Genomic DNA, 15,722 nt, shown 5'->3' with positions numbered 1-15,722 from the left:
AGACTTCATCAGATGCATTTTTTTCTTCAGTCTTAGCCYGGAAATGTTGTAGCAAGGTGGACTGGATTGCATCCATGTTAGGACTAAAAAATTGCTGACTTGAGGACATCACCCTAGAGAGGCGATGCTCACATACAAACAAATGCTTTCTAGTAATTTCATAATTCTCACCCATCTGCAAAACCTCAAATTTTGTAGCCCCAGGCACCGAGTGAATTTAGGAAAGACCTGTCTTTGGTGTGGCACAAACCGTGACTGTGACCGTGTGCCCATGCAGAGCTGTAAACCCTCCTTCTCTCTGACTACGAATACTAACAAATTGGCAGATATGGGGGAAAGCAGTCTGATCTCAACATTTGTTTGTCGTTACATGCCAGAAATTAGTTTACAAACTTGCCTTCAAAATTACAATAATAACCGTTTCCCAATATCATTTCAAATTTGCAAGAGGCTTCAATGCATCTTAATTGATGAAGTCCAAGAGCCCAGTAATTTCAGCTTGAATATGTGATCGCGTTCTGCTAAACACAAAATGCCGGGAAAATAATAGGCCTGGCAAAACGGGAAGGTTATGAAAGGGGGCTCCGACTGACTGCAGCAACACGTGACAGTCCGTCATCGGGAACCGGGCGCGGGACGAGAACCAACGCGGGCAGGCACACTGGTGGCGTGAGGTTCATGCAGCTGTGGGCACGTTTGCTTAGTATGTTCTTGATGCGTACCCACGCACAACACAATTTTAAGATGGCCCTAAAATTCTAGATAACAGCCTTTTCTCCCCACTTTACCAAGATASTTCTCTGTTACTAAGACCCACCACGCTATTTCAGCTTCAGCCTATCAGTCCATCTGAACGTGGCTCTCAAAGACATCTTTCAGAGGGGAATGTATTTTGTTATTGTTGCTGCAATCAACGAAGGCTTAATTTGATTTTCCTTGACTTTTATGCACTGCTATCCATAGTGCAACAAGTCATGAACAGCTTAAGATCGAGGTTTATTGTGTCGGTGTGTCTGTGTAGAATAATTAAGAACAAAGTCCTCTCTTCAGGGATCACAATCTAATTGGCAAACAAATGTTAGAGTGAGAAAATAAAATAATGATAATAAAAGAATTGAGTCATACACTGACATTTCTCTAATCACTGCCAAATAGGAGTGATTCACCTATAAACATAGTAAAGGTGGATTTTAAAGCAAGACTTCAATGAAAACAAGCAGCTCAGCAAACTTCCACAAATTTCCCCAAGCACAGACAGCATCATGGAGAATTAGCTGAAATGCTAGATCACTCTCTGCAATTTCTGGCTGTTCCCTTAGATGTGTCCTGGGGCAGAAGCGTAGGCAGTTCAAGGCCTCCTCAGATCCTACGAGTGTTCTAACTGCCAACTTCTATGCAAAAAATGGGCTGACCAGTTCCAAGTCTGACTCATCCATTTCCTTTTCCCCTCACTGCCTTTTTTCCTGCTTTTTTACCAAAAGCTTGATATGTAGGGGCTGATACGTGCAAGTGCAGAGCTCTTTCCACCATCACTGTATCCAAAAAGCAGATCGTAGCCAGCTTAAAGTGAATACCAAACTCACAGCACATTTTCAACCTTAATCACTGTTTTAAATTTAGTGCTGGTAAAAATGAAGATAATGGCACAACCTCCCATGCAGCCTGTTTCTTACAAAAATAAAAATTTGGGATGTGCTGACTTACAGTATTCAGAGTGCAGTAATGAAACATGGTACTAGAAACTTGGACRAAAAAAGGAATGTGAATGATTTTGTATACATATATATATATATTTAATATATTATAGAAATTTACTATTTAAATATTTTATTATATAAATTTGTTCCATTTATACAAATTTGCATTCCATTTGTATGTATTTTTATATATATATATAATATAAATATGATATCGATGTGTRTTTTTATATATAAAAATATCTGTTATTTTAGACTATTTAAATGATCTACAACGTTGCACACTTAGAAGAGGGTTACTTACTACTTCTAATAGCTGATTTATAAMAATCACCAAGCTGTCACAATGAAGATTTTAATTTCTTTATATCAATATATCTTTAAACAATTCCATACCTTGCTGGGACCAAAATCTTCTCAGGGATATGAAACAGTCAAAAAAAACGATCCGGTTCCTTCACTAACTTTTACATCACTTTTTTACTATATGCTTTTTATTATAAATTAAAATGCAGTGAAAAAAAAAAGTCACATTAAAATTCAACGATGCTCACCGTACCATTTCCTGGCCATCCCAACGGATAAAAACAGATGTATGYAAGAACTAGAAAGAGCATCACTACTGAATAAATGCACTTACTAAATTGGACCAGAGTTGGCCCCAGCACATCAATTAGCACTCTGTTTTTAGGTATATAAAGCTGCCTCTAAAGGCATTTTCTTGTTTAGAAGCTCTGGGGCCCCTTTAGCAGCCCTGCGGCGCTCTGAGACATTCTCCCTTGCCCCCGCTGCGGTGACCAGCTATCGCTCCGTACGCAAAGCACCGAGCGCTGCCGGCGGTGCGCACCACTCCCACTAAGCACAGCTAACCAACACGCACAACGTCACAGGCGCCACGCCGTTCTCTCTCCTTTTCACCCTTGACCATGCTGGTTCCTACTAGGAGCTTTTAATGCTTTATAAAAATAATTAAAAAATACCTACAGAGTAACCGGTGGCTTCTCATGAGGAACGGCCGCGAGAGCTGGGCCTGGTTAGCCCGGAGAAGAGAAGACTGAGGGGGGATCTGATCAATGTGTACAAGTACCTGAAGGGAGGGTGTCAAGGGGACGGGGACAAACTCTTTTCGGTTGTCCTGTGTGACAGGACAAGAGGCAGCAGGCACAAACCTAACCACAGGAGGAAGCTCCGCCTGACCGTGAGGGGGAATTTCTTCCCTGTGAGAGTGACGGAGCACTGGCACCGGCTGCCCAGAGAGGTTGTGGAGTCTCCTTCTCTGGAGATCTTCAAGGCCCACCTGGATGCAACCCTGTCTAACATGCTCTAGTGACCCTGCTGAGCGGGGAGGTTGGGAAGGGACTGCTGATCTCCAGAGGTCCCTTCCAACCTCAACCATTCTGTGATTCCGTGATTCTCAGAACAGCGGGCAAAACTGGGTGTTGACTTGCAGAAACAGGCGAAGGTTTTTAAGGTWTGATTCAGCCAAAGTGGCCCCTTACTAGGCCAATATAAGTATTTTCCACACCAGCTCTCTCTAGCAAGCCGGTTCCTCCACGCTCCGGRTATTGCTCTCCACCCCAGACATCTATATTTGGGGAATTTTTCTTTCTTAGTAAGTGAAATATTTAAGGACACGGTCCTTCTTTCCTCAGTGGGTGAGCATGGGCAATTACCACCTCTGCCACGATACAGAAAACACATTGAGCTAATAAAGTTGAGATCCTTTCTGTAACCATACATGACAGTCAAGCACTTTAGGCAGAAAGGGTCAACTTCTGGCCATAAGTACATTTAAATGGCAATCAAATGTTATGACTAACAGACTTTGAAACTTTTATGGTCATTACAATTTTGCTACAGACTATAGTCTAAAAACTAAACTCGTGTAAACTTTCTTGACCAATATCAATGTGTCACCACTTCACCATTTAACTGACTGCTAAAAAATTCTCCAAGATATGACTGCTTTACAGATATTTTATCTTCCTGTTAATTAGTAATTATATATTGGCAGGAAAAACAGTGTTTCCTTCCAATTATTCCAGAACTCAGTGATTATTTAAGCTTTGCTAATTAACAGCGGAGGGCCGGTACCTCTTCTGGGCAAATTGTATTTGATAATCCCTATTAAAATATACATGTCAGGAGCTGACTTGTAACAAACAACACAAAAAAGTGGCAGTTCAAAGGGTATTAGATACAGCACAAGGCAAACAGGGGCCTATTAAAACTTGCCCAACTGTTCTGAGGAGGATGCCGAGGGTCATTTCTTCCTCGTTTACCATCTGTTTGGTTTCTGACAAATATCTGCGGTGTGAAGGGAGGGTCCCACAACCCATTTGGCTTGGGTCACGGAGCAAACCAGGGCTCTGCAGCAATCTCAGTTAGTCACAAAACTGCACTTCACGAGCAGTATTATACACGCAGTTGAATTTTTTTTTCCCTAAGAGCTGGCATTTAGAGATCGTTCCTTAGTTTTCAAAGCTGTGATCAAATATGGAGGGGCAAAGACTGAGCAGCAGGGAGCAATTTCACAGGCTGGCCTGCAAAGCACAACCCAACAGTTGGCTTTTTATCCAGCTCCTTACGCTGTTGGCGGAGGAAGGATGCTTTCCTTCATCTGTCAACATCCCAAAGCAAAACATTGCCCCAGAACCATCGGGGTTGGCGTACAAACGGATGCCAACCCSACGCCGGCAAAGCTTGGTGGGCTGGGACATCGGGGCCCTGTGTCCCACCACCTCCCCGTGCCAAACTCATGCGGCTCCGGGCCAGAGCAGGTCCCACCTGTAAAGACGACGCTGAGGGTTTCTCCCGTTTGGCCTGGTCTGCACACGAGTGCATGGCCAAAGTACCAAGCCTAGGGTTATGCAAACCTGCCTTAACCATTTAGAGGGAAAAGAATATAGGACAAAACATAATGCTGAGACATTACTTCTGATGATTGTTCCTCCCACGCTTTCTTCTAGCAAATTTATCACTTACTATATTTTAAGGAATGTTTGTAACTATTCTAATTTAAAAGAAAACCTGAGACTCAATGTGTTACCTATAGTAGCTATGAGGACCTTCATAGTGTGGAAGTAAAGAGCTGCAAGAGAAAAGACTGCAAAATGATCTTTTAAAAGATTACTTTTCATACTCATTTTTATTGTTTTCTAGCATATGTGATTCCCCTGTTCAGATATTAAAATGTTTCCAGGTAACTCTCAGTGGTTCTTATAAAGTAGCCTACCGAATTAAACAAAACCCAAAATTCACCAGCAGTTTATGACCTTGCCACAGAAAGGAGACATCTGTTTTAAAAGACAATAAATTGCAAGTTTTATAAACCTTTACAGAAAATAAACCAAAAGATTTTCTATTACTGAATTTGGCCTGTGGCAACAGTTTCCAGTGTAATGAGAGCTTTGAATCCTCTTTCCATACAGTAAGCAATAGAGCCCATGTACTTTTAAAAGGAACTTTTGATTTTAGGTTAAAAGGTTAATGTATATACAAATATAATAACTAACCTAAAATAACTTGTTTATTCTGGACTTATTAAAATGTAAACACACTAGTAATTAACAGCAGTTTAATGTAATAATAGCAGTTTAATGTCTCTAATAAAATGAGAGATATTTTTCCTGAAGTATAAAGGCCTACAGTTTTCACCACAGTTCGCAACAAGAAAGAAACCAACTAGACCAAACTCAAAATTTAAGCAACTAGCCATACGTGCATGGCGTGAAAATCTCYGAGAGGGCCAGGAAGCATTGGAAGAGGGCGAACGAGAGGAGGTTTGGTGTGACCAGCAGGCCGAAGGCAGCCTTGGCCGCGTACGTGGGAAGGAAGGGGCAAAGCTGCTGGAGATGCAACCTCAGACCCACGCTAGACCCGCGGGCAAATAAGAGTAGAAACAATAATGGAAAGATGCAATTTAGCGTATCTGTCGTATCAAGGGATCTTAACTGAAAAAAGGAACACTATGGAGAAAAGCTAGATTTCAGGTTCATTTCCAAGACTCGGAGCTCAGGCTCACAGCTTGGCTAGTGAGGTTTCAAACACACATTTACGTACTTTCCTAGTTCTAATTTTAGCTTTACGTTATTAGTGTTGCTGTTTTCTAAACCCAAACAAAGGTTCAGCTTAGGACAAAAAATGAATACTGAAGACTATTAAGTTTTCTCCAAAAAAGCTTACTCATTTCTCCCTAACGCCATTAGGAGTTAAAAGGCCTCCCAAATAAATATTTCATCAAGTTTCACGTTAGTATAATTCCACTGAGGAAACCACAAGCACTTTATTTATTTAGCTATGCAACAACAATAAAAAACCCTAAGAAAACATAACCCCAAGAATTACATTTGTTAGCATTAATGTATTTTATCTTCTTCCTTTAAAGGTTCTTGAAGTCGTTCACCAACTAAGATAACTGACCACGACTGTGCCTCCACCAAGTGGCTTCCTAAATTTGGTAATTAAAAGATAATTGTAGCCACAGTATAGTAACTTATGGCACAAAAGGCAGATTTGTGCATGTCGGGAAAACTTCATAGACTCAGGGCAAACTGGAAGATTATGATAATCCGGCGTGACCTCCTGCGTAACACAGACAAGAGCATTTCAACGGTAATGGTTGCAAGGGAAAAAAAATCCATTCTTCCCTGCTCTGTAAGCGACTGCTATCAACCCAGTTTCAGAACAGTCCTATCTCCAGATTTTTAAAGGGCCAGCTTTGCCCCCCCGTCTACTCTATGACAAGCCACTTAAGTCTTCAAATGGAGATCTCTGAATCTTATATAGAGCAAAACGTTTTTAAAAAGTTTATTTCCAGTGAGCTAAACCCAAGTTGAACATCATGCTTAATGGAAAGGAGTAGCTGCTTCCTCACTAACTAGAAACGATGATACAACAAATGGATCTAGGCTTACTTGGGAAAGTGCTTTGTCTTTTCTTCAGAAAACAAAGCAATGGCATAGCCACCTATTAATATATTAAACAGTGTATTAAATATTGTGAAGACYACTCTTTCTTCTGGAGGCTGTAGATTTTTAAACATTGCTAATTTTAAAACTGTAAAATTGCTTTAAGAGCAGATCATCCACATGCTAAATGCTTGTTTGGAAGAGGTCAGCCTTCTCATCTCTCACTGCACGGAGGAGAAAGAACAAGTTTATGTACTTCCAGTCCTGRGAGCCTTCAATACTTCATAGATTGAACATTCACATAACCTTAAATCTGCAAGCTGTTGCCATTTTTAATTCAGTATTTGCTTTTTACTGTGAGTATAAACTCTTTAAAATCACTCTGATGGTTTTCTTCAATATATATACACAAGTTTAGGAGTTAGCAAAGGCAAACAGCAAAATGAAATTTTTGTCTAAAATACTGCCTAACAGTTATAACTCAACTGACTCTACGGTTTGCCTGCATAAAGATCAGAAGAAAGGTCATGGATGGAAACAGATTTTCCCTGAAATGGATAAAGGAATATCCATAATTGAACAGTAGACCTCCCTCGGGCATTGTGTTTCAGAATTCATATTGACAAGCAAAATGAAGTAGTTCTAACTATGCATGACTGCTTTTGCATATCTTCAGCTTTAATACTTTTCCAGCCTGTAGGCTTGGATTTTCTTTTGGTCCACAGAATGCACATTTAACCAGTCTAGTTGTTAATTATCTTACCAACAACTGAATGGTTAAAATAGCACAAAAAGTTGACAAATTAAAAAAGACCATGCCTTTTTTTCTTTCAGTATCTGGCACACTGAGATACCCACTATAGCAATCCCTTTCTATAAACAAAGATAGAAATTTAGGAAAAAAWATATATATATATATTTGTAAATGCACAAAACTATTTAGGTTCTTACATATTTAATTTAATTTTCATTCTTAAATTATTTAGATGTGATTAAACATGATGTATACCTTGCTTGGTGAGTTTTCACTAAAGGATCAAGATCTCCATAATGACAAGACACAAACACCTATTTTACTGCAAGAAAAGTTGGTGAGAAAGTTGACCATCCTAGCAGGTTGAGAAATAAGTGCTCTCTTTCACTCTTACTCTATCAGACCCTGCTCATCTTGTAATGAACACTATGGGGAAGGGGAAACAGTAGTACTCCTTCTTCTGGAAGGATATTTATTTAACTGAATTAAATATGTAAGTTATTAATTAATTATTAAACATGTAATGTTTAAACCTGCAAGTGTGCCACAGTGGGTATCAGAGACATAACTTTGTATTCATTTCTGTAAATTTATTTTACAGAAATCCAAACCTGGATTGTTTGCTAAGGGCCACTTGGAGTTCCTCCAAAGTAACTGATACTACCAAGATATCATCCAGATAAGTAGGAGACTGCAGGCAGTAGTTAGATGAACAGAAATCTTGATCAAATTTTGAGAGCTGCAGGTAAAATTTTGGAAGTAGAAAATGAAAATATGCAAACTGAATTGATCAGTAATGGGCTTCTTCCTTCAGTAGATGATATCTTTGTGATACTAATTCACTTATTCTCTTTTTTTTTAGATTTTCTTTATAAGAACATAAAGAACATTACAAATAATGAACTGCAAAACTTAAGTGGTAAATTACACAAATTTAGGAGAGATTTTCCAAAAGTGATTTTTCTTAGCACAGCTGGTCTAGTTTCTGTCATTAAATGTAACAGTAGAAAGTGAAGTATATGTTGAATTTGCAAAAACTATCTTAACCTTTTTACTAAAATCCTGTTTTTCCCTATGTGGAAAATAATTGGCTATATCAAATGCATTAACCAGCATTTTGGTTCTAAGTAAAAAACTACTGCTAAGTGGCTTGGGAAAGCAGGTTTATATTGAGCTCAAAGGAATCAGTCTTTCAGTCTAAGAGCAGATAAATGCTTTGAACTTAATGCTTCAGTTTGTACTGAAAATGGTACCATCTGGAAAGGGCTATTTTGATTAGTTCCTTTGCTGAGACTTCTCTCTCTCTCTCTCTCTAATCAGTCTTTCAGTCTAAGAGCAGATAAATGCTTTGAACTTAATGCTTCAGTTTGTACTGAAAATGGTACCATCTGGAAAGGGCTATTTTGATTAGTTCCTTTGCTGAGACTTTTCTCTCCCTCTCCCTCTCCCCCTCTCCCCCCCTCTCTTTCTCCCTCTCCCTCCCCCTCTCCATATAATTCAGTACATTCGTACCAGGGGTGACCAAAGGAGGAGAAAGTAGAGGGGAAAATAAACTGTCCAAAACCCACCACTGCCCTATCTCACTGACTCCCACTAACTTTCAAGTATTGTTGACTAACCAGTCTAAATTAACTTGTTTGGGTTCCTGTGTTCTTATTAGAACAAATATTTATTACCCTGGGTTCCAGAATTCCATGTAGGATCAAATATAAACTATATTGGACTTACCAAAGCCAAAAGCACTGGAACCGCCAACACTCTGGGAAGCCTGAACACTGGTAGAGGTGTAAAGTCCAGTCACCAGTAAGCCATCAAAGAAAGTGCTTGTTGATATAGTCACTGAAACGAGAGAAATAAAATTTGTAAGTAGTATTTAAGATCCTGTATAATTCTGTAATCACTCTTACCCTTGAATTAGGTCCCAGCTATGCGTTCAATACAGCAAATTTACCTGATTTCCCCCAGTACTTATGACACTTCAATGACTTTAGCTTAGTTTTCCCATGTAATTTTCCCAAACATGGTGTTCAGCGTTCAAGCTGTGTGTGCCATTTCTGTATGGAGTTTTACAGCTTCCTCAGAGTTTACTTAAAGAAAATTGACTGTTTTAGAGGTAAACAACCGGCTTTTATTGGTGTCTGAGTCAGATTCTATTCCTAAATGAATCGTAAGTCATGTACTAGTACTCATCTGCAGCAGGAACCAGACACAAATTGAGCRTTACAACATTTCAACAAAACTGAAATGTCCATCTCTGGGAGGCTTCCTTTGCTAGCAGCAAAAAAACTCTGCTATACCACAAAATAGACGCTCAGTGAGCTTGTAAAAGGCAGCATTGGACGTATGGCTCCTAAGTAATTGTCAGGACATTAGAATACAGTACACGCAACGAAATAACCAGGATTACAGTACTGCTCTGTCCACATTTAAATAAATGTTTAATCCTATAAAATATGTAATTTAACACTCTAAGTTGTATGTCAACCTGAGTCATTACAGATCACATGCACTGAAATAACTCCCAAATGTATTTTTAATAGATTCTTAAATATTATCAGTATAGTTATCATCCAAATAACACTTATGGGGTAACACYGGAATAGAGGTATTCTTTACTAAAACTGATAATGCTTGCAACTTTTTTTGTAAACACCAATACTCACATTTTTATTTGGTAACTTTCAAATATTATCACTGTATGCRTATAATCAGGTTCAGTAGTCCCATCTTGGACAGACCTGAATTATTAAGCCGTAGGTTTTTCCTGTGCTATAAATGCAATATCCTATATGCTCAGATTGACTACTCTGATCTCATAGCAACGTTTCTTGTTTCTCTTGTTCATATTTATGTTTTTTATATTCCCTCTAACACTAGATTGTGTACCTCTGAATTGAAAATCATAGCTAGGAAATTTTACAAAAAGATTCATTAGATAACTTTACAACAAGGTAAATTTTCTTCTCCTTCTCCCCTCATATTTTTCTGTCTATTATCCTTTTCTACATTGCTTTATTGTAAATCTTTACTCATATTTATTTAAATAAAGGTAAGCTGTGTTGCAGCAGAGAGATTCACACAACGAGATCTCCGTGTAGAAGAGCCTATGACTTCTAGCCTTGTACACTGAAGATCTTCCCATCAACAGTTTAGCTGGTTGTGCTTTCATACTTTATCCTTTTCTTCCCTCTTAACACACAGAGATCAGTGCTCRGCAGCGATTGCTGCCTCCCCTTATGCCACCCTCCACTTCCTCGTACTGCTCAGACATCACGAGCTAGTGATGGTCCTGAAGCAAAGGACTGCTAGATCCTAGCACAGGTTCCTGCGGTTATATGTACAGCAGTGAAAAAAATCCCTTCTTAATCCCTTCTTAATCCCCAGCCATTCAGTAGTTACTGGGATACATATTGCTTCAAGCTTAATATCAATTACATACAGAATATGTAAAACATTGAAGGGTTTATTTTGTTTTCCACAGAGGAACAATATTTACTATGTTTAATTCATCCTTCAATKGTCTATGTCCAATCATTTTCCTTTCTTTTTTATTCAATAGTTGATGGAATAATTCCTGAACCCAGCTTCTGTGCTTGCAAAACTCCAAATTTCGCTGTTTTACAACAGACACTTTCCCTGAATGCAGACAGTAGCTTTAGAGCCATATGCTCAGTTTTTAAGAAGTGRCCACTTCTGATATGTTAAAAGAACAGCAAAAGATACGAGATTTTCAGAAAGTAAAATAAGTATTATGGAGGAAAAAAGAAAAATCAAGCAAGCAAACAATGAATTCTTCCTGCGTGTGATGAAGCGGTGAATAATGCAGCACCTTTTATTCCCTCTGTGCTTCTAAACTGACAAAAGGCAAAACATATGTTGAAAAATATGTCTGTGTGTTATTTTTGAAGACTTGGGAAAAGCAGYCAGTGACAAGCATTGATAGAAGGGCACTGGGCCAGTGCTTTGCTGCCATTTTGTTTCCCTGTGGGGAAGCGTCTTATTCCTCATTGAGTAGCATATAATGCAAAATCCTACTGCGAACAGGTGACCAGTCTCTCTCTGGGGGAGGAGTGATATTTTACAATGCCTGTATTTGATTTTGGACATACTTGTATGATYGTCAACCACCATTTCACATGAGCATGTAATAGGTCAATTTTTATTGTTGAAAAATTTCCAACACAGTAYGGCTCCCTCATTAAGCCTCTGGGAAACCGCACAGCGCCTCTAGCACATTTTTTAAAACAGAGCACTAGGCTGTTATTATACATATGTCATACRTTTCAGAATAATTTCATAGTTCTTCAAGAGGAAAAAAATTAACCCTGACATTCTCAGTGATGATTTTTTACTCTAACCAACGGTGAAATACATCAAATTCACATGAAAAAAAAATATCCAGCGTGTCAAACATTAATGATCAAGCACAGGAAAGCTAGTGTACTGGCCAGCAACAGGATCATGATTTGATGTTGGGACTAGCGCTTGCAATCAAGGGCTCTTGAATTCCTGTCCCCCAGTCAGCATTAAGGCTCTTCCAAGATCCCACTGCTTCTGCCTTTATGATGGCTCAGTCCATATGCAGCTGTTGCCAATTCAGGAGTGATGCCAAGACCCATGAGCACCTTGGAAACATCTGGAGGTGCACAGCTGGCACTTGGGCAAGGGCCCACCGGCGTGCCTCATGCCACCCTGCCCCAGCACCTTTCCTTGTCAGAGAAACTTGGGCAAGTGGCAAAGCRTGGGGCTGCCTCAGGGACCAGCTGGCAACTAGAGGGGACATCAGGCACTGCCACCTCAGGTGCACAGGGAGATCAGTCTTCTTGCATGGCATCTGGCGGGGAGAGGAAGGACAGGGAGCTCACGAGAGAGCTGATGGGAGCTGGGAGCCCACAGAGCAGATGTGCTGTGGAGGCCCTCGGCTGCCTTGAAATCACCTAGTGATAGACCGAGGCCATCCTCCTGAGAAACGCAGGAAGATTGTGCTAGGAACAACATACCCAGGGGGCTGACTGTGCAATAACACCCCGCAAACACTGTAGGCGAGGCTGATAACTGCTATTTTAAAAGCTGCCCAACATTTCCTATTATAAGGCTCTATTTTCAGTTCCTGAGATGTTTGCCAATTTTTATCCTGTTGGGTTTTCTTTATTTTTTATGGTAACTGCCTGCTTCAGACTGGTTTAATTCCTGGAGGGAGAAGGACTTTCAGTCAAAATAGTTCATTCATTTCTGAGATGAGGTTAGAGGAAAACACTGTGTTGCCCTGCTTGAAAAATTCCGGTGTCCTTTGCTTTCAAAAGCTCTTTCACTTTGAAGCAGGGAACTGAAATTTCCAAAGGGTATGCCTTGGCGTGAGAGTTCTCCTCCAAATTTGGACAAATTGTATACACATGGGGAAAAAAAAATTAGAGTTCACATATGCTCAGTAGACGCATTTTTAGCAGCTAAATATTTCTGGAGATTCTGTCCTCATTTAACATGCTCAGAGTTCTCTCTGAGTGCTGACTAACAGTGCTTATTGGAAATTTTTCTGTGAAATATATTTTAGTCTAAATATACTACTTTGTTGAAGCAGAAGTGCTTCGTAGTGATATCAGTTCCAATGATGCTTTAATGTGGGAAGTTTCTCAGTGTTTTAAACCAGAAAGTTATGTCTGCTGATTGGAAAGAAAGGGGAGGAGAAAGCGATCCAAATCAAAAGTCTAAGTCTTCCGATGAGAAAATATCGATTCAACATAATCTCACCTCACAAAAAGCTCAAAAACTTGCAAAATGTCACAAAACTGAAGCTACCCCCCAAATCTGATTAGACACCATTCCCATTAACTTGAACATAGGAGTCAAAAATAGCTCAGAGGGTAGGCAGAAAGCAAGTGAGCTGGGATGGGGAGTTTGGTGACACTGAAACCAGTACAGGCAAGGTGGCAAGAGAGATATTKTGGAGAAGAGGAACTAGGAAGCGAGGGGAGGAGATGACAGTGGATGGGCAGAGGAGCAGAGAGAAGACAAGGGAAAGGAGAAGAGAAAGGATCTGCAACTGTGGCCTGGGAAGACTGGAGAAGTTCAGTAAAAGGGACTCATACAGGGATGGCAGGAGAGATCAGACATGAGCGAGAGGAGGTAGTGTGTGCCCAGTTAAAACTCCCTACATGGGAGGAGAAGAAACCAGAGAATATAGGAAAGGGAGATGCTGGGATTAGAAAGCAAGACAGGTTAAATAAAAAGATGTGAAGCTGAGTGAGAGATGGTCACCAGCACTGTCTGTGCTGGAGTACAACCTCTGCAGCCAGYCTAGGGTGCAGTTTCCAAATCTCACTCATCTTCTGCTCTCAAAAAACACCTGTAAAACGCAACAGCAAAGTGCAGGTCACCTTCCCATGGTTGTCTACACTGAGAATGACAACCCACCATGTTATCTGTTACTCCATGTGTGAATCAAGTGAACAATGCTTGTCTGATGGACATAAAACTTTCCTATCCATCAGTCATGTGGACACGAATTCATAGGTTAGGTGGTAACTTCAGTTTGTTTTTCAAAAGCCTAGAAAATGCCTACCTGGAAAAAACATTATGTCAGAAACTGGGAAATATCACAGTAATTGTCACTCTACCCTACCCTTCTTTCTATAGGATGGTGTCAAAATGTGGCCACACAACTTCTTTGGGCACCCATACTGCATTTCTGAGACCCACAATGCCTCCAGTTCAATCTCCTGCAAAACAAGACTTAACACCCAGCCCATACACACTGCACTTCTAAGCACTTTATAAAGATCAGCTAAACGAACACATGCGTTGGCCTGATCCTGCCAGCCCTGTGTCTCTGAGGAGCTGTAGGGTACTATCTCATTAAGAACTGATGAGATGTGGCAGCTTCTCTCTGGAGACCCCTTGCACTTCCCATGACAGTTTTCTGCGAGAGACCTGGATTTGGTGCCTCCTTTGGGACAAGAAGCAGCAAAGCCTCCAGCAATGCTGGGAGCTGTTATATCTCAAGACGGAAGCAGGTCAGGAGGAAGTAGGGTGGCAAAAATGTTGATTGAAGTCATACCATACGTGGAAGTACCAGCATAAGAGGAGAAACAAATCGGGTTTTGAATTTTGAATTGCAGTTATTTTCATGTTTTTCTAAGAACCTCTTGCTGTGCATAGGAATTTCATTTTCACTGTGTTTTCAGTGATTTTACACTTACTGTATACTGTTTATATACTATATATAACACACAGCATTATGGAAATTTATAAATCTGTGCAAGTAATTTATCTTACATTCTCCTTAAGGATAGCTTTAATCTTCTAAAACGCAGATGCATTTTGACTAATATTCAAAATACAGTCTTAACTGCAACTAAACTGCAAAGGCAAGACAGAAGAAGGGGATCATCTCAGGAGCTATGTAGCACTACCAGGATTTAGCTGATCTTTAGCATCAGTTGAATGTCACCAAGAGGARTGATATATACCAAATTTCTACAAAATTTGCAGCTGCTCTTGATGATAGATACTAGAGGGTTACTTTACTTGACGGCAAAGAAAAGGACAAGATGTAGAAATACAGATAAGATACTAGAAACACCATGAGTGGAGATTTAACAGGGTTGGAGAGAGAATTAAGGCAAGAATCCTTGAAGCCCTGTATACTGTATATACAAGCCACATAGCCTTAGTGGAAAACTGTACATCTCTATACCGTGAAGAAAACATAAAATAAGTTTGGTATGAGAAATAGGATCACTGGAGACATCAGATATACAAACATAGGACTTTTYTGCATTAAAGCAAGGGCAGGGAGCTTTTAGATTCCTTGAAGGTCAAAGCCAGTTCCTTGTAATACTGTAGTATCACTGCACACCTGGGCCACAGTAGGAAATTTTCTTTTTAGACAATAAATTGCTTATATTGAAGTTATTTTTTTGTTTGACTTCTCAAAAAATGTATCAGTCTCTAAGTACTGGAAGTCAGGKGTACAAGGACACCGTTCAGAGAGACTTCTGTTCTTTTTGTAGTTGCCTGTGAAAGTTGTGTCACTGAGAAGGGAGACTGACATCAAACACAGGAAAGGCTGTCAATACCGTCCCAAGTTCAGAGCCAAGCTGAACTTTACACTAAAACCATTAGCAGTGGGAATGAAATCTTAAAGCGGTGTGTTTGGGATCACCCTGGCTCACAGACTTGCATACAAATGCTGTCTCGCTTGTATGGCTCATAAGATCAGAAAGGGTAACTGACTCATGAATAAGTTTGTGGATCCACTTAGGAGACCAGCACCGAAACGTTCCATCCTCTGATCATAATTTTCTGCCCCATTGGCAAATACTGAGTCTGGTTAAGCTGTACCCACAACGCTCTGGTAGGCAC

The 15,722-nt window shown here is 40.0% G+C and overlaps 1 protein-coding gene across 1 annotated transcript in view; it reads right to left on the bottom strand.

Moving 5' to 3' along the window:
• The window catches only part of RELN (reelin), a gene marked incomplete at its 5' end in the record, with an annotated part of 298,722 nt that overhangs the window by 240,893 nt on the left and 42,107 nt on the right, over positions 1-15,722 (bottom strand). Inside the window, one exon of the mRNA XM_085298374.1 lies at positions 9,090-9,200. Within this exon, the coding sequence (XP_085154500.1) occupies positions 9,090-9,200 (111 nt within the window). The remainder of the gene's footprint in view (positions 1-9,089; positions 9,201-15,722) is intronic.

The sequence above is a fragment of the Rhea americana genome, unplaced genomic scaffold, assembly GCF_003343005.1.
Source record: "Rhea americana isolate MKP2758 unplaced genomic scaffold, rheAme1 scaffold_1, whole genome shotgun sequence".
Taxonomy (NCBI): Eukaryota; Metazoa; Chordata; class Aves; order Rheiformes; family Rheidae; genus Rhea; species Rhea americana.
The sequence above is the reverse complement of the archived record's forward strand: the minus strand, read 5'-3'. Positions and strand labels throughout refer to the sequence as shown.